Source organism: Ictidomys tridecemlineatus, chromosome 12 (assembly GCF_052094955.1).
Source record: "Ictidomys tridecemlineatus isolate mIctTri1 chromosome 12, mIctTri1.hap1, whole genome shotgun sequence".
NCBI lineage: Eukaryota > Metazoa > Chordata > Mammalia > Rodentia > Sciuridae > Ictidomys > Ictidomys tridecemlineatus.
In genome coordinates this window covers 33,519,152-33,545,581 of record NC_135488.1, presented here as the reverse complement: position 1 = coordinate 33,545,581, position 26,430 = coordinate 33,519,152, and the positions used below count along the sequence as shown (strand labels likewise).

The window sequence follows — 26,430 nt, the reverse complement described above, 5'->3', positions numbered from 1 at the left end:
TCACCCTAAAAGTTTCCTCCTGCCTCTCTGCAATCCCTTCACACCTCCACCATCCCCCCTCACATCTCCAGGTGACCCCTGATCTGCTTTTTGTTACTATATACTTTCTAGAAGTTTCAATAAACGGAATCATACAGCATGTTTTATTTTTTTTTTAAATCTGGCTTCTTTCAACATAATTATTTTGAGCATCATCAAGGTTAAGTGCCAATAGCTCACCCTTTCCTATTTTTGAGTGATCAACTGTCTCTTAAGGTGGGCCTGGGGAGTCTGCATCCACTCACCTGCTGACAGACATCTACACTGTTTCCAGTTCTTGTCTATAAACAAAGCTGCTATGAAAATGTGTATACTAGTCTTGGCAAAGGCAGGTTGTAATTGATGGATTTCTGGAGGCTCAGTAGGCAAGTTGAATATTGAAAACTCCTGGGAGAGAACCCAGTGGGCAGAGCTTGTTCTGCAGAGTGAAGTCCTGAGTTTAACCCCCAGCACCAAAAAAAAAAAAAAAAAAAAAAAGAAAAGAAAAGAAAAGAAAAGAAAAAAGAAAGAAAGAAAGAGAAAAAAGAAAAAGAAAAACTCAGAACCACCGCCAGATCACAGGGGCCCTCCACCTTTGTGGGTTTCACCTGCAGGAGTTCAGTGTTCCCACTGAGACTGTCTCCAGGTTCCTCATGTTTCTGGACCTTTCTGACATACGCCAGAGCATTCTGTTCCTAACAAGGCTGCCCTCTAGAGAAACTGCTTTATCAGAGTCTGAACAAGTGGGATTCACCAGAGCCTGTGTCACCTGGGGGAAGGCAGGCACCCAGCTCCAGCACCCTGAGTCCTGCTGTTCCACCTAAGAGGGCAACAGGGAGAAGCACTGGGGCCATTCCCAGCCCAGGATGCAGGCTCAGGAGAGAGGGACCCGCTGGAGGGGCCACAGAAAGCTTGCCTCCCACTCCTGGACACTCCCCAAGGCCTATTTCCAGGAGCTCCCTTCCGCAGTGCTAGAGTTACAAGGCAGACTAAAAGGCAAAGGCCTGAGAGAGGAGCAAGCACGGACACTAGACTCCCACCAGGAGGGATGCTGGGACCCTCAGACCAGGAACCCCCCAAACAACCACAACTAACCTGCCAAGGGCTCTCATGGAAAGACAGAGAACAGGCACCAGCAGAGGGGACAAGGCAGAAAGAGATGGAGACACAAAATGCTGGGATACAAATGAGGAACAGCTTTGATGAGCTCATTAACATACTGGACTCCACTGAGCAAAGAATGTCTCAGCTTCCAAAACAGGAAAGCAAAGCAAGATAGGGAGAGGGAGAGGGAGAAGAGGGAGAGGGAGAGGGAGATGAGGGAGACAGGGAGAGGGAGGCAGGGAGAGGGAGATGGAGAGGAAGAGGGAGAGAGAGAGAGAGAGAGAAGGAGGGGGCAACAAGAGAGAGGGAGACAGGGAGAGGGAAAGGGAGACATGGAGAAAAGTGGGGGAGGAGAAGGGAGAGGGGGAGAGGGGGAGAGGGGGAGATGGAGAGGAAAAGGAGGAGAGGGAGAGGGAGAGAGGCTGAGGGGGAGGGAGACAGGGAGAGAAAGAACCAACATCTAAGAACTGTGGGAAGATAAGAGGTGTCATGTAGACAAGATGGGAATCCAAGGAAGAGAAGAGGAGAACTTCCCAAATTAGTACCAAATCAAAGTGGCTCAGAGAACTTCAAGCAGAAGGAACAACAAAACAACTCCACCCAGCCTCAGCCTCCAGGAATCCAAACTGCAGTACCAAGAGAAAGCCAAGCCAACACCAAAACAGAACCACCATCAAACACACACACCCTAAAGGGGCCAGAGGAAGAAGCCCGCCCTCTGGGAACAGAGACACAATATATCCAACTGCTCAGAAAGTATTCAAGGAAGAGCTTGGAGCAAAACACTTAGAAGTGTTGAGGTGAAAGCCCCCCAACCTACAGCCATGTCCTGAAAACTCAGCCTCAGAGTGAAGAGAAATAGAGACTCTCAGACACACCACGGAGGGACTGTGTCACCAGGAAGCTGCCTGGCAAGAAATGCTAAAAGAAGTCCTTTAAAGACAAGGACCATGATCCCAGCCAGAAAGAGACTTACATAAAAAAGAAAAACAACTTAAGTTTTCTTGGATAAGTTTGTTAAGAACAAAATTAACAAATGTCCTCGATGAGAACTGTATACCTACATGTGAGATGACAGTGTGACGCAACTCAGTGAGACCCTGTCTCTAAATAAAATACAAAGTAGGGCTGGGGATGTGGCTCAGTGGTTGAGTGCCCCTGAACCCAATCTCCAGTACCCCCCCCCAAAAAAAATATTTTTGATTATTGTTTTAGTGTGTGTGTGTTCGTGTTTATAATGTAGGTCTGATTGCATTCCAGTGCATTATCTTGCTACAACAGACAAGTGTTTTTCTGAAGCTTAGCATTGCACCCTTATCATCCTCCACAACAGTGGAGACAAAAGACCCTGGGAGGAAGAAAGTCCTACTATGTAGATGAGAAGGTTCCCGACTCTTCTATTATCCATGAGCAGCTCTATTGAAATGGAACCATGGCCTAAGGACACATGGACAAAGATCAGTGAGTAAATAGGCACCCTGCCACCCAGTGCTCCTTTATTTTTATTTATTTATTTATTTTTTTTTTAAAGAGAGAGTGAGAGAGGGGAGAGAGAGAATTTTTAATATTTATTTTTTAGTTCTCGGCGGACACAACATCTTTGTTGGTATGTGGCGCTGAGGATCGAACCCGGGCCGCACGCATGCCAGGGAGAGCGCTACCGCTTGAGCCACATCCCCAGCCCCCAGTGCTCCTTTATTGACTTACATTACCTCCCACATTTCGATTCCCTGGAGTGTCTGATTTGATCTTTTATCTTTGCCTCTCTATTAGCTTTCTCTCTTTTGTTCTTGTTGTTTTTTTTTTCTCTTTTGCCTCCCATTATGGCTTTGCTTATTGCATTTTCTCTAGTTTGAAAATGGGGGGGGGTTGGCTGTGCTTATTTATTCGTGGATCTCTGTCCACTTTCTTCCTCCTATGGTCTTTTGTCTGTTGGCCTTTCTAGTACCAGAGCCTGGCTCCCTTTTCCACCCGGGGATGGTGACCTGTTGACACAGCTTCTAAGTGAGCCTAAGCAATGGCCTTTACTTCCAGCCTTTCTTCTCTCTTCTCCAGCAAAGCTGGACTCTTCTTTATTCCAGGTGTTCCCAGCTGCAGCTTCACCCCCTGAAATTCAGCCGGATCCTCCAGGGTCCTGGCTGGTAGCGGGTTGCCTGACATACCTAGCTCCTTACGAGAGGGAGGGGCACCGAGCAGGAAGCCTAAGGAAGCGGCTCCCCATCAGAGTTTTAGACCCAGGAATCATTTTGGGGAACTGTTCTGCCCGGAGCTTCTCTATCCCTTCTCCGTCTCTACCCCTCTCATCTTAATACTGAATTCAGGGACCAACTGAACCTGCAGAATTTCAATTTAAAACTAAAGGATAAGAGACGCATGTGATTAAGAGCAGTACCTCTAACAACACGTTTGGAAGCTCAAAACGGTAGTCCTGAAAGTGGCTTTCCTCACCATCCTGGAGATTTTTCCTTTCTTTTGTTCCAAGCAGAGTTGGTTACATCCAGGAGCAAGTTTAGAATCCCCCATTTCTGGACGCAGGGAGCTGAAGGGAGGAGCCTACTGGGCAGCAGAGCCCGGATGACTGTACTGACTGGTGTCAGACGAACCCCCCCCACACACACCTGAATGGCTCATGTCTCTGTGGGGAATAGAAAGGCCTTTTCTTGGGGGCAGTATGAATTGGGTCTGCAGTAGCGGCGTATGCGCGACTGAAGTCTTCCATTGTGGGCTCTTTGCATTTTTCCCATCACCAGGAATTTTCATGAAAAAAAAGCTGATCCAGAAAAGGAAATATTTGCATCAAAGCTTTGAAGGAATGCTGACTTTCCCTCAAATGCCCAGTCAGTGGGATTGAACCAGAGGCTTTTTCATCCTATGTTTGGCAATTCATCTTGAGACAACTAAACACTCGGCTCGTTTAGATTTTAGACTTTCTGGAACTGAAGCCAATTATCTGACATGCAAATTTTAGCCAATATGTTTTGCCATGAAATTCCTTCAAAGGATATTTATTTGAAGACTCGTGCAATACCAAGAAGCAGGCCATAAAGAAGCATTAACGTTTTATTCTCACAGAGCATCTGCGTGCTTACGGCTCTTCGATGCTGTACAAAGTATGATTTGCTCCACATAAAAAGCAACTAATGTAAGAAACCAAAATGCTACTTATATTCAACATGAACTTCAAAGATGAGGAATCTTAAAGGAGACAGAACTGTTAAATATATCCAGGTCCTGCATGGCATGACCTTGAAAGTGGAAGTCTGGGTGTGTGAAGGGTGGGAGGACAATTGGTAGAATAGACTACCTGGCTTGTGCACAAACAATCGGTGTTAAAATTACATGAAGACCCCAGCCATTCAATGGGAAGCCTTATTGTCTCTTATTAATGGAAATGGATTCTCATTTCTTCTGGTCGGATTCCAGCATTGCTGTCCATATGCTGTTCAAAGTATCTGAACCTCCCAGATGCCAGACTCTGTGGGCGGAAGTCAGGAAGTGCAAAGTGGTTCTGGCCCCAGAACAAACAGGTGAACTATAACCGGAATGCTCTTTGGGATGACCTTCACTTTTTGAATAGTGTTTTGGGGTAGGTATTGACTCATAAATAGTCCATCTCTATGAAAATGTTGGTTTATCAGTGATTTGTATACGATTTGGGGTCTTCAGTGACCAGGGACTATTTAAATGATTTAAGAAAGGGCATGAAACAGTTGGAAAGATGGTGGACAGCTTATGAGGGATCAGGAAAGGCATGGATACCACAGAGTCTCGGGGCCCACCCAGGTCTGTAACGTGCCTGCTTCTCCTCTATGACTTTGTTACAACTAATGGTTCCTGTACTTCCCCTCACTCACCTTCAGCCACAGTGAGTAACACTGTGGCTGACACAGGCCCAGCTGACCCAGAGAAGGGACTTGATCAGTTGTCCACTCCTGGATCAACTAACTGAGGTCTAGGGAGCAGGTCACCAAAGAGAGGGAAACATTTTTATGGAACAGGAGAGTATTCTTGGTAGATGAGAAAAGGGAATACCAGTGAGCACGTGCAGGTCAGACAGAACAACTCTTCACTACACTTGGAACCTGAGTGTTTATTTCCCTCTCCACCATTAGTCCAAGTCTGGTTGGTCACAGTTCTCTGTGCTCTTTGATCCAATATCATTCTCATATGGTCATCAATGAATGGCTGTGTCAGTCAATTTTGACTGTGTCAAAATACCATCACTGTGACAAAATACCTGAGACAAAACAACTTATAAGGAGGAAAGGTTTATTATTTCAGCTGATGTTTTCAGAGGATTCAGCCCATGGTGACTTTGTCCATGGGCTTTTTGTTTTGTGGTAAAGCACATCATGGTAGATATGTGCAAAGAGGAAACTGCTCACTTTGTGATGCCTGGGAAACTAGAGAAAGAGAGCAGGTGCTGGGGTCCCATTATCCTCTTCAAGGGCATGCCTCCAGTGACCTAACTTCTTTCTCCTGGGCCCCAACTCTTAAAGACTCCACCACTTCCCAATAACACCACAGGCTGGGAACCAATCCATTTACATATGGGCTTCATGGCTCACAATAAATCAAACCATAGCAATGGTTGGAAACCCAAACAGAGCAGTGTTCTTACCATCCAAAATTTCCCCCACCATGGAAAGAGAAAGAGAATACTGTGGTTTCCGTTATGTAATCTCCCACCACCGCCTAGATCAGAGATGTAGTAAAATGCAAAATGAAATCAGGGTCCTTCAGAGTTGGGAAGGATCACCTAACAGTGCCCTGCACACATAGACACTCTATCAATGCTCACTGCATTAAATGCTTAGAACAAAGTGCTCTACCAATATCAAGATCAAGAAATCCAAGGAAACTGCTAGGGACCCACTGTCCCTGGAAGATACAGGAGCAAGTGGTTAAACCCTGATATAAAATGGACTTAACAATGTCTTATTTTTTAAACTGGTGTGGGATTCACTATGCTGAAGGACTGGGGTGCTTCAGACAGACCAGGGCTTGAGGGGATGTATTTAGGATGCTAACCAGTTACATCAGAGTTTCCAAGGGAGTCTGCACTGTGAGCACAGACTGCACATCTAGAGGAGACTGGAATGTGTTTGTGGTCTGACTTTCTGTGAGATATTTAGGATTTTATCGAGTTGAGTTATTTTTTTTCCAAGTTTTTATAACCCGACACTAAATTACCAATTATCACAAAAAATAATTTAAAAATATACCAAGCTTGCTACCAAGGTAAGAAGATACCTGTACATCAAAATTTACCACATCCACGGCTGGAGATGTAGTTCAGTGGTAGAGTTTTTGCCTGACACCCACAAGGCCCTGAGATTGATCTCTACATTGCAAAATGATGATAATGATAATAATAACAGCAAATGAAAAAACAAAACAAAAAAAGTACTATATCCAGAAGGAAAAAGTTACTGTTAGCTGGGCATGATGGCGCATGCCTGTAATCCCGGTGGCTAGGAGGCTGAGGCCGGCAGATTGCGAGTTCCAAGCTAGCCTCAGCGACTTATCGAGAAACTCCAGGAGACCCTGTCTCTAGATAAAATACAAAAAGGGCTGCGTATGTGGCTCAGTGGTTGAGGGCCCCTGGATTCAATCCACAGAACAAAAAAAAAAAAAAAATTAAAAAATAAAAAAGTCACTGTTACCATGTTTTTCAAGATTTCTCACATGTAAAAATACCATCATTAAGCATGGACACATGGATTCTATTCTTTTCTGCAAGTCTCAATGGAGGCTTCTCCCAGTGTGTGCACTCCTACTCTTGGTCTATGCCCTTCTGTGTCCTGCACACAGGGCCATATCCTTCACTCATTCCGCTAACACTGCCCCTCCTGCTGTGGTTGGATAATACTTGATCCCCAGGGGTTCATGTGCTGGAGGCTTGGTCGCCAGGGTGGGGAGTGTTGGGAAATGGTGTGGAACCACTAAGAGGTGGTGCTTAGTGGGAGGTCCTTAGTTCAGGTGGGGGCATGCCCTCAGAAGGGATTGTCGTACCATAGCCTCTCAGAGTTCCTGTTTGGCAAGGTGATGGATCTCTCCCAAACATGCTCTCATCATTGCCATCTGTCACAAGGTGACACATCCAAGGTGGCTCTCCCCAGAGCCAGTGCCAAGCTCTTTGGGATTTCAGCCTCTACAATTGCGAGCGAATAAACCTCTTTTCCTTAGGATGTTAACTTACCTCTGACGTTTCATTATAGTCATGAAAATCAGACTAATATACCTCTGTTGCTTTTCTTTCCTCTAGTGCTCGGTATTCTCTTTTCCCTCCATGGATCTTCTTAGCCTTTCTTCTGACTCTGTTCCCCGTTCATCTTTGTATGTCTTCCTCCCAGGCCTGGGCCTCACAGATGTGCCTCATGGATGTTCCCTGAGACTGTGGTGCTGTCTAATTCTGGGGATGGCACTCAGATCTGAAAAGGGGACAGTTGAGGCTATGGTCACAGTCTCCGTGTTTTGTAAGCTTAGCTGGATGATTCCGCCTCAGGACTCTTCCAGATTCAAGCAGGAGCTGCATTCAGCTGGTACTTTGGCTTGGACAGAACACCAGAGGCCTCCTTTCATGTGGCTGGCTCTCTGGAAGGGTGGTTGGACTTCCCAAATGGGGGGTGGGGGGTAGAATGGGGGGGAGAGCTGCTGGTTCTATTAAAGCTGGGAGGTCCCAGAACATCACTTCTCTGTGTTCTCTTGGCAAGGATGGCAACCTGTTCCTGTGATGGACACAGCTAGTGAATATTGCAGCTTCACACGGTCCGTCACAGGAACTCAAATCAGCCGTGACAGCCCTGAACAAGCCAGAGATGAGAATACTTCAATGCAGGAACCTGGTTGTGTTCCAATGAAACTTGATTTACAGAATCAGGCAGCAGCCAGATTTCACCTGTGGAACAGGGTTTGCAGATCCTGCGATTGGGCAAAGCAGTCCCAGGGGCAGACCAGAGATAAGAGGTGGGATGTCAAACAGGAAGGAGAGGACCCAATTCTGACATTGAGGAAGACCAGACAGCTCAGGGCTAGCACCAGGTCTCTTGGGCTATTTGGTAAAGGAACCCAACATGCTGAGGGAGGCTGGTAGTGTCTTCTAAACTTGTTGTGGCTGTGGAGGTTGGAGCAGGTCACAGTCTCGGTCCAGCAGGCTTCGGGGCATTCTCTGTAGCTTGGCTCTGTTTAGTGCAAAGGAGAGGACTCGATGACACATGGTCACCTCTGCAGAAGCATCCCCTGCCACAAAGGTAGATTCTGCAGCCTTCCACAGCTTATTACACCCAGAGAGACTTTTGAAAAGGGCCTTCACTCCCATGTCAGGACCGTGCATGTAGAGGATTGCAGAGGCTCCTGCCCTGGGGAGGTTGAAAGACGTGGTTGGGAAGAGCCCATTGAGCTCAGCCTCTTCCAGGTGGTGGTGCTTTTGACTGTGATATGGCTGCCTTGCAAAACTGTCAGCCCCCGGGAGGCAGAGAGACCTGTTGACCTTTGTGTTCCTGGTGCCTCCCCTGATGCTTGGCACAGGGTATCTATTCAATGCACATCTGTGAAGGGAGAGATGGTCTCACGAATCACTCCTCTGTACTATGGAGGTGAGAAATCTGATAAACAGAGACCCTCCTCAGGGACACAGCCATCATCACCCACCTAAGGATTTACTGAGTAATCATGAAAAGGTGTTCAGGCAAAGACACACAGATCCAAACGTTCCCAGAAGTTTTATTTGTGAAAACCAAAGAGTTGAGGCAATCCACATGTACATCAACTCATCTATGAATAACTGAATAAATGTCACTGCATCCATGCAATAGAATCACCACTAAAAGTCACCAAGAAAAGGAAGACATGAATGATACATACAAAAACAGGGTGAATTTGAAACCATTAGGTTATAAAGAAGCCAGACACAAAACAGGCCATCCTGAAGAGATTTTGGAAAAGGCAAAGCCAGAGTGGTTGCAAGCAGGCCAGTGGTTGCTGCAGGCAGAGGGTAGAAAGAGGGGAAGGACTTCAGAGGGAAATGAGGGGCCTTTTGGGGGTGATGGAAATGTTCTATATCCTGGCTGTGAGTTTCACATACAACTGCAGTCATTTGTTCCAACCTGTTAAATGGCAGATTTCTGTTCAGTTGGTTGTATTTCAATTACACCCCAATAAAGTCATTGGAAACTGTAGATGTGTTCAGAGTTATTTTGAAGTAATGGCAGAGTTGAGAAAAACAGGAATAATTGCATTTATGTAACTTTCTCTTCGTGGTCTGGTTTCCCAGACTGTGTTTGGACTGACCCACGTGCAGGGTTGATTCTAATGGAGGGAAGGAAGGTCACAGTGCTCACCCACCACAGTTGCAGGGGGCCCCGGTGCAGCGGTGCCCTGTGATACCTGTCATTCATGCAATGGGGCATAAGCTCCCCCACTCCTAGGACCCTCAAAGTAGAGACAAGACTAATGGAAGGGATCTCAGGGAGCCACCTCTGTGGCACAATCTTTGCACTTGGAGTCTCTCCAGCAACCACAGCTACCTCACCCCTTTCTGCACCAACAGGCAAGAGTGCAAGGCGGAGACGAGGCTGTAAACAGTGACTCAGGGGGACATGTCCTCAGCCTGCAGCTTCCAAAACATGCAACATGAAAAACAACTACCTCTGCTCTATACACACAGGAGGGTGGGAAAGAAATAGAGCAACGATTAATTCTCACATGGGACATTCCTTAACTGTTCGTAACTAATATTTGGGTGTGATGTGAATGGCATTATAACTACCAACAGGGAAAGAAGTGTCCTGTGTAAACATCCCAGAGGAGACAAGATGCTTGAGCAGAATCTTAAGATGGAGAAGCATGTTTTTTCCTCACCCTGGAACCATGAGTTTGAGATGATGATCTTTATATAAGACACATTAGAAATTATGTATCAGTTATACACATTTTTTGCCAATACTATTTAGAAAACAATAACTAATCTTGAGTGTTTCTGTCCTTAAAATGCCTGTTCTGAGACAGTGTTCAAGCAGCTTCCCAATGTAAATCCAGTCTGAACTTGACTGTATGTGTGCTGATTCCCAGGGAGACTGGCAACCTGCTGAGGGCCTCTCAGACTCTGCTCCTCTGCACAGCCCCAAGATGGGGACTGGATCCCTGGAGTAGAGGGTAAGAACGCAGGGCTGATGGTTCAAAACCACGCACGTTCAAACATCATGGATGCTGGAGAACACTGACGACTGACCATCAACCCATCGAATCCTCAGGCTCCTCATCTATGGAATGAAAGCTCCATTCCTTCTACTCTGCAGGACCGAGGGGATCACACTGGAAATCATGAAGCACCTTGTAACCACAGGCTTTGGATGACCAGGGGCAGCCACTTCCCTGGGGAGGTCCTAGAGAACACAACACTTGTTAGGGATGTTGCCTTTTCTACGTCTTCCCCCCTTCCATGAATGGTGGCTATTGTATTTCCACTTTACCAAGCATACAGTAGGATCCACTTATCTGGACTTTCACTCTCATTGGTTTCGATTACAACCAACCAAGGTTTGAAAACAGTAAATGGAAAATTTCAGAAATAAGCAATTCCTATTTTAAATTGTGCTCTATTCTGAGTAGCATGATGAAATCTCAGGCCTTCCTGCTCTACACTTCTTAGGACATGAATCATTCCTTTGTCCAGTGGGTCATGCTACATGTGTACCCACTTGTTAGTCACTTAGTAGTCCTTTGCATGATTGACTATCATGGCATCTCAGTGCTTGAGTTCAAGGAACCATTCATTATTTTATTTATTTTATGATTAATCTCAAAGCATAAGAGCAGTGATTCTTTCTTTCTTTTTTTCTTTTTCTTTTTTTTTTTGGAGGGGGAGGGTACTGAGGAATGGACTCAGGGACACTCAACTACTGAGCCACATCCCTGACCCTTTTTTATATTTTATTTAAAGACAGGCTCTCACTAAGTTGCTTTATGGCCCTGCGAAGTTGCTGAGGCTGGCTTTGAACTTGTGATCCTCCTGTTTTAACTGCTGGGATTACAGGCATACACCACTGTACCCTGCAAGAGCAGTGATTCTTACAATCAGCAAAGCCAAAGAGAAGCCATAATGTGCACCCTTTAAGTGAAAAGCTGACAATTTACCATAGTGTGCATAAGAAAGACGGTAATTGTAGAGTTTGGTGCTATCTGTGGTTTCAGGCATCCAGGGTGTCTTAGTATGTATCCTCTATGGTACATTTATTTAAACAAAGTGCCTTGGTGATACAATGCCTTCTTAGGAGGACAGATCTCTGACACTAACTATGGGATAATACATTTACATGACACCTGTAAAATCTTGTGCAAAATAAATAAATAAATCTAAGAATTATTTATGTTTATTTATTTCATGATTCTTAGATTTATTTGTTATTTATTTATAATAAATAAATCTAAGAATTATGAAATGATAAAGGGTCATAGGAACTCAAGTTCAAAACAAACAGAACTGAAAAGAAAAAGAAAGGAAGGGAAGGAAAAAAGAAACATTTTTGAAGAATAAAAATATATCAAACAGAAATCGGGGTGGGGAGCTTTGTAGATGGTTGAGGGTGTTGTCTGCACTTAGTTGAAGAACCAGTTCTAATTTTTGGCCCTTCAAAGAGCTGAGACACAGCTACCAAGAAGGCCCCAGGAGGCCCAGGACCACAGTTATTACCAAAAGCCTTTCCCACCTCTTTAGGATTCAACAAACCGTCAAAAGTTGAAGGTCTGTTGGGTCACTCACAAGGCAAGAAATCACTTAGGTTCTATGGAGCCTGTCAGATCCTGTGGCCCCTGCCTGCCTCATCTCTGGCCAGTTGAAGGCTGTCTTCTCCAAGTTCCTGTCTTTCCCAATTCCTGAGAAGCCTAGAATATGGAAGGACCATCTCGGGCAGGATGCAGCCAGCACCCTCAGGCTGGATCTCCCACCCATGGAGCTATAAGCTCCTGTCATGAACCATCACCTGTGTCCAGCTGATGGAGGTGTGGACCACTGTGGTCCTCCACCTCACGGGGTGCAAGGCATTCAGAAAATTCAGGGTTTCCTCCTGTGGGGCACCGTGCTACTCTTCAGTCATGGTAGTCTAGATTGTGTCTTCATAGTCTAGCCAGGTTTCAGTATTTTTTTGGTTAAAATTCTAAAAGTTAACGTTTGGAAGAGATTGGAAACTGACCTCATTAGATGTGTTAATCTGTTTTAATAATATCTCATCGAACCAAATGCCTTGAAGTTAAGAAGGCTATTTCTCCCAGAGCTCCTTTGGCTACATCCAGATCCCACTGGGAGTTAATACTCATTCTAAGGGGCCATATCTGCCCAGGGTCTTGGGCATAGACACTAAGGGGCCACATCTTCCCTGGAGCCCCAGGTACCTCTCATAAGTCCTGTTCTACAGAGCCCTTCTGTGAATTAGAGACTTGCACAATAAGGACTTTGTGCTTCTCAATATTTTTTTAGGCTGAAAGCAAACTTTCCCTCTTTCCCACCTTTGGCTACAGTTAGTTAATTTCAAATGGCAAAAGTTATTAAAATTCCAACATGGAAACTTGTTCAATAAACAGGAAATGAGTTTCCAGGACCCACCACTGAGCATGAAATTAACTCCATGGTGGCTGGTCCTCTTGGCTAATCTGAACCCAATGCTGGCCTTTGACAGGGTTTTCTCCACACCATGGTCTTTGCTCGTTACTGGTCCTCACTACTGTGACGAGCTGCCATCCTACATACCATATCCTCTTCTAATATCAAACTTCGAAAAACAAAAAGGGGGTCATATGAAATTATTTCATTTATACCAAATTTGCATAATCTCAGATTAATTCACTTCTAGGTGGTAACATGTACTCACTGATCAATTTTAAAATTTTAAAAAGGGAACAAACAAATGAAGGAGCTAAAATTCCTAAAATCTAAGGGAAAAAATAGACATGGGGGACACAAATAAATCTAAGAATTATGAAATGATTAAGGGAAAAGAGAGGTCATAGGAACTCAAAAGAAAGCTGGGTGCTTCAGGCCTGCAGAGGGAAGCAGCATCTGAGTGTGGCCAAAGACAGATGGGTGTGGTGGATTAAAGAATGCCATAAATTCCCTGATGCCCTGCCATTGAGAAATGGGGTCTCTGCCCATCCATTGAATGCTGTTATGTTTTATGGCTGCTTTGACCAATAGAATGCAATGGCATCCACTTGTGAGAGTTTCCCTGTCCAAGACCTTAAGATCCTGGCAGCTCACTCTTTGTCTTTTGGAACACCTCATCTTGGAATTCATCTTCTGGAACACCTGTTCTTGGAATTTCTTTCCCAAAATGCCACATAGGAGAGGCCATATGCAGGTACTTCAGTTGAGTCCAGCCTTCCAGCCATCCCTGCCATGGCACCAGACAGAACTGTGTGTGATTCTTCAGGCTGGTCCGTCTGCCAGCTGAGTGCTGCAGGAGAGCTCCCTCAGCACCACATGGAGCAGAAGAACCACCCAGCTGAGCCCTGCTCAAATTTGTGAACTACAAAACTGCGGACTATAATGAAATAATTGTTTTGAAACAGTGACCGCATAACTGAAAAAGTAACTAGTAGACATGAGGTACCAACTCGAGGGTGGGAATTGGGTAAGTGAAGCCAAGAAGCTATGAATCAAGAAACAAGTTTTGGGGAAACTACAGTAAGTATAAGGGAAAATAATAGTGTTGCACATGTATAAAGGCTAAAGAAAGAGGCTGAAACTCACGTGTAGGTTACTTTATAGGTTATGGGGTGCCACTAAGACCCTATATTTTAACTTTATTATAGAAATTTATAAACACATAGAAGCAGAAAATGGAATAACGATCCCTGATTATCTTGCTTTGTCTGAGATACTATAATAAAACACCATAAACTGTGTTCCTTATAAACAACAGATACTAATTTCCTCAGCTCTAGGAAGTCCAAGATCAAGGCACCAGCAGATTCAGTGTCTGATGAGGGCTCCATTCTTAGTTCCCAGATACCACCTTCTCACTGTGTCCTCCCATGGTGGAAATGCTGTGGGAGTTCCCTGGAATCTCCTTTATAAAAGCACTAATTCCATTAATGAGGACTTTACCACCATGACCTCATCATCTCACAAGACCCCCACCTCCTGGGGCATTAGGATTTCAACATGTGGATTTGGGGGGGGGCACAAGATTCAGACCATAGTAAGTGTACACTTCACAACTGGGGTCCAGGACTGCATAAATGGTTTCCTGGAAAAAAAAAGGTTTATTAATGTCACTCATTTCCTGAAATATTTTAAGGCAAGTCCCATACATTGTATCATTTTACTCCAGAATATAGTCCTAACAGATAAGTGGTTTAAAAAGTAACCACAATACCATTTTCACACCTACAAAACAATTCGTGATCTAAAACGAAGATCACTGTTGGCTTTGAGATCCAGTCAACTTGGATGTGGCACCGCGTAGGTCTATGGTCTCTGGGGCCTCTTGTGACTGGTGGCGATTCCACACCAGACGCTGTCCTCTGTCCTGTGCTGTGTTTCCTGCAGAAATTCCCAGGTGTGCTCAGCTGATGGCACCCCTATGGGATGAGGGCACGTCACATGCTCCTCTGCCCAGGTGGTGTCTCAGAAGCTTGACAGTGTGTGACATGGCTGTGGGGTGGACTGGGATCTGCCCAGAATGAGTGAGCACTGGGCCTGGACTGTGAGGCTGGGGAAAGGAAGACCGCCCACAGTAGAGGGGTACTAGGGTCATGACACAGAGGCAGGAGGGGAGGTGGGTCATGATCACAATTCTTAACATTTACTGAATGCTAAATGTATACGAGGTTCTATCCACGTGGCCTTTTCTCTATATGCTAGACGATACTTCCCCCATTTTACAGACCCAGGCCTAGAGAGAAGAGGTGATTTATGATCACAGGGAGTAGGTGATGCAGAAAGAACAGGAATTAAAGGACTTTGTCCCTGCTAAATCACAGAAATGAGGTCCCTGCATTTAATGTGGCTTATGAGGGGAGAAAATATGTGTCTCATTAAAGGCAGGTAAAGACTGAGGGGAAGAGGTAAGTTTTGGTGGGAGAAAATGAGCTGAGCTTCTCACATAACCACTGAGCACCACTCACATCAGATATGCTTTCTTCTCTCCTCCTCTTCCTTCTCCTCTTCTTTGTCTTTTCTTATTGAATTACAGACTCGTGGGCTCTACTCAAGACCTAGCAGATCAGATTTCCAGCAGTATAACCCAAGAAACCATGCAAATAAACTCCTTGGCATTTTCAGGCCAAATTTTAAAAACAATGGAGTACAGAATCAGACCAGATTTACAGAGAGGGCCTTGTATGTGGGAGGATGACAAAACTTTTTTTTTCACGGCCTCACACGTTTGGAAAGTGCTCTACCACTGAGCTACATTGACACTGGGCTGAATCTGCCAGCATCTTGATCTAGGTCTTCCTGTCTCCAAAACTGTGGGAAATTAATTTCTGTTATTTATAAGCCACCAGTCTGTGATATTTTGTTAGAGCAGCCTGAACAGATTAAGACGCTGAGCAAATACTGTTGAGCAAATACGTAAATAAAAGACAATTCATTTAGCAGTTCCTAGGGTCTCTCAGCAGAACACTGGAGAACCTCTAAGGTAGAGTGAATTGCCCCCTGCTACAGGACACTTGTGGTTTATCAGCAGAGCTGTTTCCTCATGTGGAACTTGGGGGACACTATCGAATTCAGAACCTCTTACTTAGAGAAGTACCCATAAGGGTTAGGACCTAAACTCTCCTCTAAAATTGTGAGACATAAAAGAAATCTTCCAAGAATGGGACCAGAATAACCCCAGACCAGCTTAAATGAGAAGGCATGAAAAATGAGAATGATATAGGTAACGAGAGAGCCCTGTGCCCAATTTTCTTGGTGGTGGTAAAATGAGGCTCATGATGTATATGACAAGAAGCGTGGGGCCCAAGGCATTTTTCTCTGAAATGCTATCCAGGCAAAGGTGTTCACTGAGCATTTTGAGAAGCAGATATTGGTATGGAATTAAATTGAATTGGGTTAAACTGATACAGGCATAATTCCTACCCTTTAACATGCCTTCTCATTAATGAATGTTTTCCAGTTGGTAACTATGATTCTTTAAGAGTATTTTTTTTTCTTTTTATAACATTGATGAAATGTTTTGGAAGAGGGTTGTTCCAAACTGCACTGTTGTGTTGCACATGGAAACAGTGGCTGATCAGGTTGTTTCTCAGTCATCATGGTGCATTTGACTGCTGTGCTTTTCCGTATGATGATCTATTCCAACAAAAGCATTACTATAGAGGGCAATCATACCCTTGGTAGCGTTGGAGAGTTCAGTAATTATTTTGGATGTATCATGTCCCACTTAACTGGGATCTATAAAGTCTCCCACAAACCATTCTTGTTTTGCTACTGAACATTGGAGCCCCAGGGGATACCTAGTAGATCCTTTATATCAAATGGCAATCATTTTCACTTTTTTTAGAAAGTATGAACTTAGCTTTGACAAGATTTACTTGAAGTACAATCTTCTCATCACTGCTGTTCCATGGAGAATATGGCTGCTCTGTTGGTCCCCACACCCAACAATGTCAGCTTAAGCAGGTTGTACCTGGCAGGTGAATTCCTTCCCTGGGGAAAGCAGACAAGGTCTAATTCTCAAGAAATAGTCTTATCACCATATTTGTAGCTATTTAAAACTCTTTTCTGTGGGAGCCTTGATGGTCTCATCAATTCAATATATGACTCAAAATAATAATCAAGGTTTTTTTTAAAAAAAAATATAGACCATTGAAACTGAGATTTAATGTTTATTTTATCTTAAGTCTTACAACTATGTGAGTTAATTAATGCTGACTTTTTGCCCCTTAGAATCTTTGAATTAACAAAACAAAAACAAAATCCCAACAAAACCACCGGTCTGCACTTTTAACTGTCAGTGGGAAGGGAGGGGTTGAGAGGATAAGAAATGTTAAGTGTGATGCTAAAAGATGGAGAAAGAAAAATCTTCCAGGAAGGTGGCTCCTAACCTCATTTTGATTTTCTTCCTAGTGGATAAATTCCTTGTCCTCAGGTGAAATTAAATCTATACCCAGTTGCTTTTTATAAATTTGGTCTCCTGAAGGGATTACCAGCATTCTCTAAGATTCTTGATGTGTCATGTTTTCTTTCTGCTTCTCTCTGGTACCACCGCAGGCTGCCTGTACCTCTGGAGTCATTGTCCTGTCACTCTGAGGCTCACTAAGCACTTTTCTTCTTTAGTTGCCCCCATCTGTCTTTGTGAACTCAAGTTAACAGACTTTTTTCCCCCTCCTGCCTGCTAGAGAAAGGCAACTGCATAACATGGAGAGCTCATTACAGGGAGAGGTGCCAAGCACTTAGCCACTGGGAGGTTTAAAAAACAAGAAAGTCAATGAAGATCACAGGTCATCAGCTGCCTCTGAATTTAGGTTTGCTTTTGTTTGTTGCTGTGGGGTAGGTGGAACCCAGGGCCTCGACAGGCTAATCCAAAGCTCTACCTTTGCGCCAGCTCCAGCCCAGTCCTACTTGGCTTCTCGGTGTCCTCCACAGTGAACAGGTCTGGAACTGGGTTTGCAGTTGGCATTCTCGTCACTGCCCTTTCACACAGCCGGCTTAGGGGGCCTGGAAAACAGGGCCCAAAGGGGAGCCCCAGCTCTGCTAAGGGCTGCTGCCTCAGAGGCTCTGGTTTCTCAGAGGAGTGGCTAGATGTTTTCCTGAGCTGCAGCTCTGGACCCAGACTGAGGAGTCTTTCATATATCACAAGACACAGCACCGCCAAAGCCATCTTTAAATGCAGCTCAGGAATGAAGGAAATTCCAGAGGTGACCTTCTAAGCCAAGGCAGGAAGGAGCAGGGTCTGGAGCCCAGACAGAACCGAGATGGGGAAGCTTATAGAAAAAGATTTGTGCCCAGCAGGAACCACAGAGCAGTCTGAGCTGCTGGGAGGGCGGGGAGAGTGGGGTGAGGTGGTGTGCGGAGCCCCTGGAGCCTGGCTGGCAGGGTGGGCATCCCGTGGATGCCTTCTGCCCCTCCCTGGCTGGGGGGAACCTAACTGGTCTTCACAGTTTTGCAGCGGGCTGTGCACGCCACTGGGCTCTCTGTTCCAGCGAGTCTCACCAGCGGGAAGGGAGAACTGGCCTCGGTGGCGCTGGGCCTGGAGCCCGCTTGGCTTCTCGCCCACCAGGCGGGTCCCGCCCCCGGCAAGGACACCCGGAGCTCCCGCCGCGGCGCCGGCAGCCTGCTCCTCTCTCTCCGCCCGCCCAGGCTCCCCGTGCAGCAGCTCCGCGTGCAGCCCTCGCCCTCCTGCCTACCCTCCGCGGCCATGGTCGCGTCCTCCACGCGGCCCGCTGTCCTGGCCCTGACCGGGCTGGCGCTGCTCCTGCTGCTGTGCCTTGGTCCAGGTGAGTGGGGCCATGAGAGGCGGAGAACAGAGCCTCGTCCCAGGGTGGGGCGGACACAGGGAGGCGCTGCCTGGGTACCGGCAGAGATGGATGCGGCCTTGGGGCCCAGCCTCAGCCTGAACAGGACCAAGAGGTTGGAGCAGAACAAGTTCTAAATTTCTGCCAAAGTGGTGAGAAGTGATGCGCTCCAGCAGGCGGAGAAAGAGAGGCAGGATCCAGGGCGGAGGGTCTCGGATCAGAGAGGCACCCCTGTGAAAAGAGGTCTGAAAGGTAGCCAGGAGGAGTTTCGGGGAGTAATGCAAGGGACTCCGGGGGTTTTAACGCGGGTGGTGTCTGTCCTTGGAGGGAACCGAGGGAGAGGCTGATGGCATCCTGAGGAGGATGCCCTTCCAGGCAGGCGCTGGGAAACAGTTACTATGGTTCCGGTCTGCAAGGCTGAGGGCAGGCCTCACCCCAGAGAGGGAACTGCTCTCCAAGCAGTAATGCTTTACCTTCTCCATCTCTTGGATCTCTCAGAGAACAAGCTGAAAGTGTGGATGATTCCCTGGCCATTTTCCATTTAAAGTGCCTTCACAGGCACACTCAGAGTGAAGGAAGTGGGCAGGCACAGCTTTCCTGATCCACAGATTCTGCCTTAAGAGCCTCAATCCCAAAGTATATGTTTTGTCCTGAGATACCACCCTCCCCTGGTTGGATCCTTTATGGGTCACAGCTGACCTCCTGTAGCATCTTTGAGGCTACAACTCAGGTATTGGAACCTCAGATTTACTGCTAAGGGACCTGGGGCCAGAAAGCACAAAGTGACTGACTTGCCCAAGCACCTGAGACTGGTGCCTGTTCTGTCACAAAGGAGCTGGGCCCTATCTAATGGAAATAGAAGGCCCACTCGATTGCTCTCTTGTTGTATTTTGCTTATTCAAAACAAACTCCAGGCTGAGGGGACACAGGCAAGGGGTGGGGGTCCTAGAATCTTTAGAATGGGGGGTGGGCAGTGTTCAGGCTGGGGAGGTTGTTATTCTAAACTACAACCACAGGTGAAACTAATCAGTAATCTCCCATCACATGATGCATGTACCCCCTCCTCTTTCTCACATTTAAAGAAGCACATCTGAATAAGTCATGTGAATGCTGGCTATAAGCCATTCATTTCCAGGGCTCATATTTCCTTTAGTCCATGCCAAGAACTTTGCTGTAGAAGTCATTTAAAATATTATCCTCATTAAGTTGAACACATGTGGAAGGTCTTTTGATGGAAAATGAAAATCTCTAAGGAATCCCAAAGGTGACTCCTTATGAGATCCAAAAAAATTTAATGCAGAAAATGATCCCTTCTTGATAGATTTATTAATAGTAGCACCTTCAAAGGGGCATCTTGTAATTCTGAATCTGCTAGGCAATCTGATTCAGGTAACTAGATTTGATAAATACTAAAGTGCTTATTAACACAGCCTAGAAATAATAACTGATGATGTTGGGATAAAAAAAAATGTCTACAGAAAATACATCACATCCATTATTTGTTTTTTATTCCGTTCAGTGGCATAGCTGAGATTTGGAGGGACTCTCATTTCTGGAACAGTAGTAACAGACATTCGCTGCAAGAAATTGCAGCCTTATGATAAATACCTAAGTCCCATATCTATTTCAATGTAAGACCACATTTCACTCATTAATTGTTAAGCACTTTCACAGAAAGCAAACAGATGGAGGAGTGATAATTCTGTATGCACTACCTGAGAGTATTCAGAGATTGACAAGTCTTATGCCATCTATGAATGCTAATTTTAGCGCCAAGAAATGTATCAATCTGCTTGGCAAATATTTTCATAGATTTCTTCATTGCTTCTTAAGGTTAGAAGGGAAATTCAGCCTTTAAGAGTAGCCCCACCCCATCTAATCAAATAATTCTCTCTATGGTAGCCTGGTCAAGCACTCAACTCTGTTGATTTATGCTCAGTTGCTCTCAGTATCTCCCAACAGAAACTTCTCGGGCCACTTGTGTCATCTTTTGGTGGCTGCCCAGGCATTGAAAACGTTACTTCATGCCCTAATCTAGGATCCAGTGGTCAAATCTTAGTCCTCCTTCCAGAAGTTTATAGGTGTATACCAAAATGTCTTCAATTTTTTCTCCTATTACACATCCTCGGGCCCTAGTCTGCCCTGGACACTCTCCTTTGACCACCACTCCATGTTTTTCATGACCTCTTCAAATGAGAGGTTGTGGACGGAATCAAATATCAGAGCAGTCCCTGAGGTTGCTGCAGACACCCAGCCCTCCTACGCAAGACAAGAGGACAAGAAACACTTCTATCCCCCTCCCTTTAGTGCGGTCTCCTAGAGATGCTTCCCAAGCCATTTCCATGTCAGTCAACCTCTACAAATAGAGGATGGTTATATAAGCATCATACATAATGGAATGTTCTGGAGAGCAAAAGGAGGCACTGTCATGAATTGATCAGGACAATTGGTGTAAATTAAGGCTGCCCTTGGAGAGCTAGAAAGTGTGGCCACTGTACCCATGAGTTATGACAGAAATGCTTGGGAGAAAATAGTTTAGTAAGTTCTAGAAGCTTGTTATCCCATCCCAGAGGCCAGGCCAGTAGGTTCCTTGGATGGTGAAACTATTGGAAAGGAAGGGGGTAACCCCCAGATCCCAAAGCCTACAGGGGTTAATAGGTGAGGAGGCTGCTTAGAAACCATGGGCTGTGTGAGCAATGTGGTCCAGAGAGGTTTACATTCAAATTTTGTAAGCACAGGCACACTAATAATACAGTTCAGCTTAGAGCAGCAAGCAGCCAGCTGGTGACTCTTGTGACATATTTCCTCTGCTACATTGTCAATTATATAAGCAGGGATTCTTTTTAAAAAATTTTTCCCCTGGTTTTATTAAAGTATTATTGACAAATAAAACAGGAATTTAATTTTTTTTTTTCACCAGGACTAGGGATCAAACCCAGAGCTTTGTGCCAGACAGGCAAATGCTCTATCACTGAGCTACACCCCCAGCTCAAAGCAGAGATTCTTAATTTTTTTTGACCCCAGATACTTTTGAGCATTTGGCTTCTAGTCCACCAAAATTGTACCTTTGCAGACGGAGGCACAATTTTCTTTCTCTGGACAATTTAGAATCTGTCCATGGACTGAGGTTAAGAACCCTGTCAAGAAGGCATTTCCCCATTCTGCACCTAAAGATGCTCTACTCACTACTCAGGATGCTTCAAGTGTTTTCTCTGGAGGCTTTGGGTCCACCTTTCATGAGACAAGTGCAGTTAAGGATCAAATTCTTCTGTATGGTCAATGAGGTGGGTTTTCTTTTAGGACAGACATGTTATTTTTCTATTAAAATAACTGGTCTTATTAGAAACTCTTTCAAAAACAGAATAAATAAAATAGCAAATGATTTTAATAAAGCTTGATTATAAGAGGGGAGGGGAGGGGGGATAGGAAGGGCAGCACAATAAAATAGACACTAGTATGGCCCTATGTATAAATATGGCTGTATAACCAATGTGGTCCTGCAATCTGTACACGTGGAAAAATAAGATTAAGATTACGTACCCCATTTGAATCAAATATATGATATATCAAGATCATTGTAATGTTTTGAGCAACTAAAAAAATTTAAAAAAAAGAAAAAAAAATGAAAAAGACACCCCCCCACAAAAAGCTTGATTATAGGATGATCAGAGCAAAGTACAAAACTGGGCTGATTTTTAAGAGAGCTAAAGAATATTCCTTGGCTTGTGGCAGCCCAAGTCCTAATTTCTGCCTTGCCTGGTTTTTTTTTTCTTTTCCTTTTCTCTTTGCAACACCAGTCACTGGACTTAGAGCCCACCCTGAATCCAGAATAATAATCATTCTGAGATCCTTAACATAGTTCCTCTGCAAAACCATACTTCCACATAATCTCATATTCTGAAGATTGGGATGAATAGGAACTTGAGGGACTCCATTGGATGGAGGAGTTACACCATGAAGTAAATGATTTCAGGAAGATACACATGATAGATGGCTGTCCTTCATGATTAGACACCAGGCCTCCAAGAATTACGTCACTTATCCCAGGAAGTAGCTCCAGTTGTAATGTCCTTGGTCAGCCATAGTCATCACTGACATTAGCTTCAGGAACCCCAGATTGTTTTCCTGAATAATCAGAGTGCAAAAAGTGTTAAATATGCAACACTACCAAGCTAGCAATCAAGACAGGGGTCTGAGATTATTTTTTACCAACTTATTTTTACAGTTGAAAATTCAAGGATTCAGTGCAACTCTGAAATTGATTTCTGTTTTTATTCCTTTAGGCGGCATAAGTGCAAATAAACTCAAGCAGATGCTTCAGAAACAAGAAGGTAAATATGCCCCAAATGGATAAGGGATGCATTCTTAACTGGATGGAAATGAAATGATAATATTGAATGTGTCCAGTCTTGTATTTGGAAAATCAAGAGTACTTACTTCTTAAAAGATTTGAAGATATGAAGGGTTTATTCTGTGGGTATGTGGTGTGGTATTTGATTAGATAAATATTATTGCTGGTAAATGTGTGTAGGTTCTTTTTTGGAAAGCTGTCAGTATAGACAAAACAGTGCAACAGTGTCAACTGAATGCTATTTATTTTAGATCCATGAAGAACTTTAGAGCTTGTATCTAAACTTGGGCATATCCTTCAGAGCATGTGAAGTCATTGCAGGAGTGGGCTTAGAACTGCAGAGTTGTGGCATTCTCTGTAATTAGAAATTGTGGAAGGGCATTTCCATAGGGATACCTTTTAATTGCCAATTTCTGCTGGAAGAAGTGCTCCTAAGATGAATATTGTAGACAGCAGCAAGATGTTGTTAAAATAGTCACAAAATACGGGTTCTGGGCCTATTGCCGCCAGGTCAATTTGATCCATTGTGTGGTCTCATGAATGTCATTTTTCCTCTCCCAGCCAGTATATTCTATAAAATTATCCTAGAAATTAAAAAGTGCAACCACATTTCTGATACGAAGTTTGATCACTTATTCTTTCTCCCCCTTCTGGTTTACAGAAGATTCTCATAGGCTAAAGTCTGCTTCCAAGGTGAGGCCCTTAATCACTTGTTCCCATAGTTCTCAGTTGTCTCTCAGGGATCCCCTACAGGTGCCTGGAGTTCAGGTGACCCCTCCCAGAGAAAGTAGGTCCTGGGAGGGGGCTGTCAGCTTCGTTCTGGCCACTCGCAGGGCCCTGGATTATCTCTGATTTGGAAAGAAATGTCTCCTCCCTAGGCTGGTTGGTCATAACAGAATCACCTCACAGATGCCTGGGGGTGAGCAGCTCTCACAGCGCCAGCCTATCAGACGTGAGCAAACTGCTGAGATAATCGTGACTCCTGGGTGTGTATCTTTGAATCTTATTCACATGAAGCCAAGAAACACATATTAAGCACCTATTGTGTACAGACCATGCAACAAGCCCTGATGTTTATCCATGATATTAGTTTCATTATCCCATAAGTTCTTCCTAACAACACCGAGTCTCCTAGGCACATCCTACTGAAGTGGTACCATTTAAGACATTGAGACTATGACGGGAAGACATTAAAGGAAGCAGTTCAAGGAAAAGTTAGAACCTTTTGAGATGCAACAGAATGGGTAGTGATCAGACAATGAGGCCTAGAGACGCCTCCATAGGACATTGTGTCCTCCAGCAGCCTGAGACGAACACCTGTTGCACTGCTAGGTGGGTTTCTTACTTCATCCCCTAAACAAGCACTACATTCCCTGCTTATATATGAAATGAACGTACACTTTAAGCATGTGTGGCACTAAATATCCATTTCTGTTTCCTGAATGAAGAGGCCAGGGGTTAAGCCACCAGCCCCTGCTGAGCCCTGGGCTTCAGGGGATCTTCAGGGGATGAGCTGAATTTCATTGCTACCCTGAAAAGCTACATGTTGAAAGTGAGTCCCAGTTCTTTTAAGTGGCTGTACACATATAGAAAATGCTGTGAGCAAAGAGCATGGAGCTGATGACATGAAGCTGTATTTTCTCAGATGCATGAAAGAATAATCAAGAGGCAAAGCCATCCTGTACACGATGCGGTGTATAAGAGTGGCTACACTCCAATAACAAAAGTTATTCATTTTTTTTTAGTTTAAATTATTTACTTTTTATTTATTTATTTACTTACTTGTATTTTACATACACGACAATAGTGGAATGCCTTATACTCATTATTACCCATTTACAGCACAATTTTTTGTAACTCTGTATGTAAAGTATGTTCACACCAAAATTATGCCATTATACATGTACTCTCTTTTTTTGCATTACAATTCTTATTACACATTCTTCAGGGAAAGGGGAAACTTGGAGATTGGATGACAAGTACGTAGGAGGAGTAAGTTCCAATGTTCAACAGCATAGCTCTAATGTTCTAGTGATATAGTTCATATCAATTTGTTACATATTTTATAAAGAACTCCAAGAGAGGAGTTCAAACCTTCCCAACATGAAGAAATAATAAATGGTTAAGGAAATAGTAATGCTAATTATCAACTGAATCATTATACATTGCATGTGTACTGAGTTATCACACTGTACCTCATAAATATGTACAATTACTATGGATAAATTTTAAAAAGTAGTTCAACCCACAGTACGATTCTAGTAACAACAACAACAACAAAAAAAAAACTGCTGTTTTTTAAAAAAATTATTCTTTGCAATTTCGGGGTGGAAATTGCTCATTTCAGCACCTGCTCTGACTGAGACAAAAGTGGCCATGGATGAGAATAGAGCCAAAGAGTTCCTGAGCAGCATGAAGCGCCAGAAGCGGCAGCTGTGGGACCGGACTCGGCCAGAGGTGCAGCAGTGGTACCAGCAGTTCCTCTACATGGGCTTTGACGAAGCGGTGGGTGCACTTTCCTGCAGGGTGGGCTGGTGAGAGAGGCTTTGACGAAGCGGTGGGTGCACTTTCCTGCAGGGTGGGCTGGTGGGGAGAGAGGCCGGCTGGGGAAATAGGACATAAGAAATGAGACATGGCTATTTGGTTTAGTCTATTTTCTGGTGCTGGGTCTGGGTATATTTACAACTAGTACAACAAAAGTTTTAAGGTGGAGACATAAAATCTTTTAAGGAAAAATACCCCTTTTTGGTATCTGGTCATGTTGATATCTGTGTATAAGAACATTAGAAGGAGATAGTTATTCATAGTAAGCATTGTTAATCATTGAAGAAAATCCACCATAGAGAAAAGCCATTGGTAAGTGGTGATTTTTAGGGGACTATGTGTCTTTAAATCCATTCTCCATCATTCTTTCTCTTTTCCTCCAGAAATTTGAAGATGACATCACCTATTGGCTAAATAGAGACCGAAATGGACATGACTACTATGGTGATTACTACCAACGTCACTATGATGAAGACTCTGCCATTGGACCCCGGAGCCCCCATAGCTTTAGGCATGGAGCCAGTGTCAACTATGATGACTACTGACCACCACTGCCACACATGTACACGAAACCCAAGGTGCTTCCCTTAGGAATCTCACAGTCCCTTACTCTATGCGGTTTCTGTTGTGCTTTATTTCAGTGGATCTTTTTAAGACAGTTTTTGTGACTTAGCACCTTTTGATATTTCATGCAAGCTTCTAACAATATATCATTTAAAACTGGAAATAAAAGCATTTTGTCAAAAATAGAAGTCTCAGAATTTATTTGGATGAAAATTAAGCTGGTGCCGATTCTTGTTCCTCTGATGTTTTAAAGTTGAAGCATCCTTTGAGAGCCATTATGATCATAGCAATTTTTACCACATCCCAGGCAGACACTGTAATGAACAAAGAGTTCTTCAATTGATTAAAATGCAGTCTATACTAAGTACAAAATATAAAACCAGGAGAAAATC

At 44.3% G+C, this 26,430-nt stretch overlaps 1 protein-coding gene and 2 long non-coding RNA genes across 4 annotated transcripts in view; 1 reads left to right on the top strand and 2 right to left on the bottom strand.

Annotated features, from left to right (window-relative positions):
• Positions 1-8,827: 8,827 nt before the first annotated feature.
• On the bottom strand, positions 8,828-19,153 carry LOC144369210 (uncharacterized). The gene is made up of 2 exons (XR_013428697.1): positions 18,472-19,153; positions 8,828-10,508 (listed from the first exon to the last, which is right to left on the bottom strand). It is a non-coding gene; the product is annotated as an uncharacterized LOC144369210 (long non-coding RNA).
• LOC144369207 (augurin-like) lies at positions 18,274-26,226 on the top strand. The gene is made up of 4 exons (XM_078028398.1): positions 18,274-18,561; positions 22,863-22,910; positions 25,278-25,435; positions 25,858-26,226. Exons 1-4 carry the CDS (start codon positions 18,483-18,485, stop codon positions 26,017-26,019), a joined length of 447 nt encoding a protein of 148 aa, XP_077884524.1. The 5' UTR covers positions 18,274-18,482; the 3' UTR covers positions 26,020-26,226.
• The window catches only part of LOC144369208 (uncharacterized), a 13,252-nt gene continuing 12,215 nt past the window's right edge, over positions 25,394-26,430 (bottom strand). Inside the window, exon 3 of one of the 2 annotated variants that reach the window (XR_013428687.1) lies at positions 25,394-25,533. This is a non-coding gene — a long non-coding RNA (uncharacterized LOC144369208). The remainder of the gene's footprint in view (positions 25,534-26,430) is intronic. The other variant, XR_013428688.1, reaches the window with a different exon arrangement.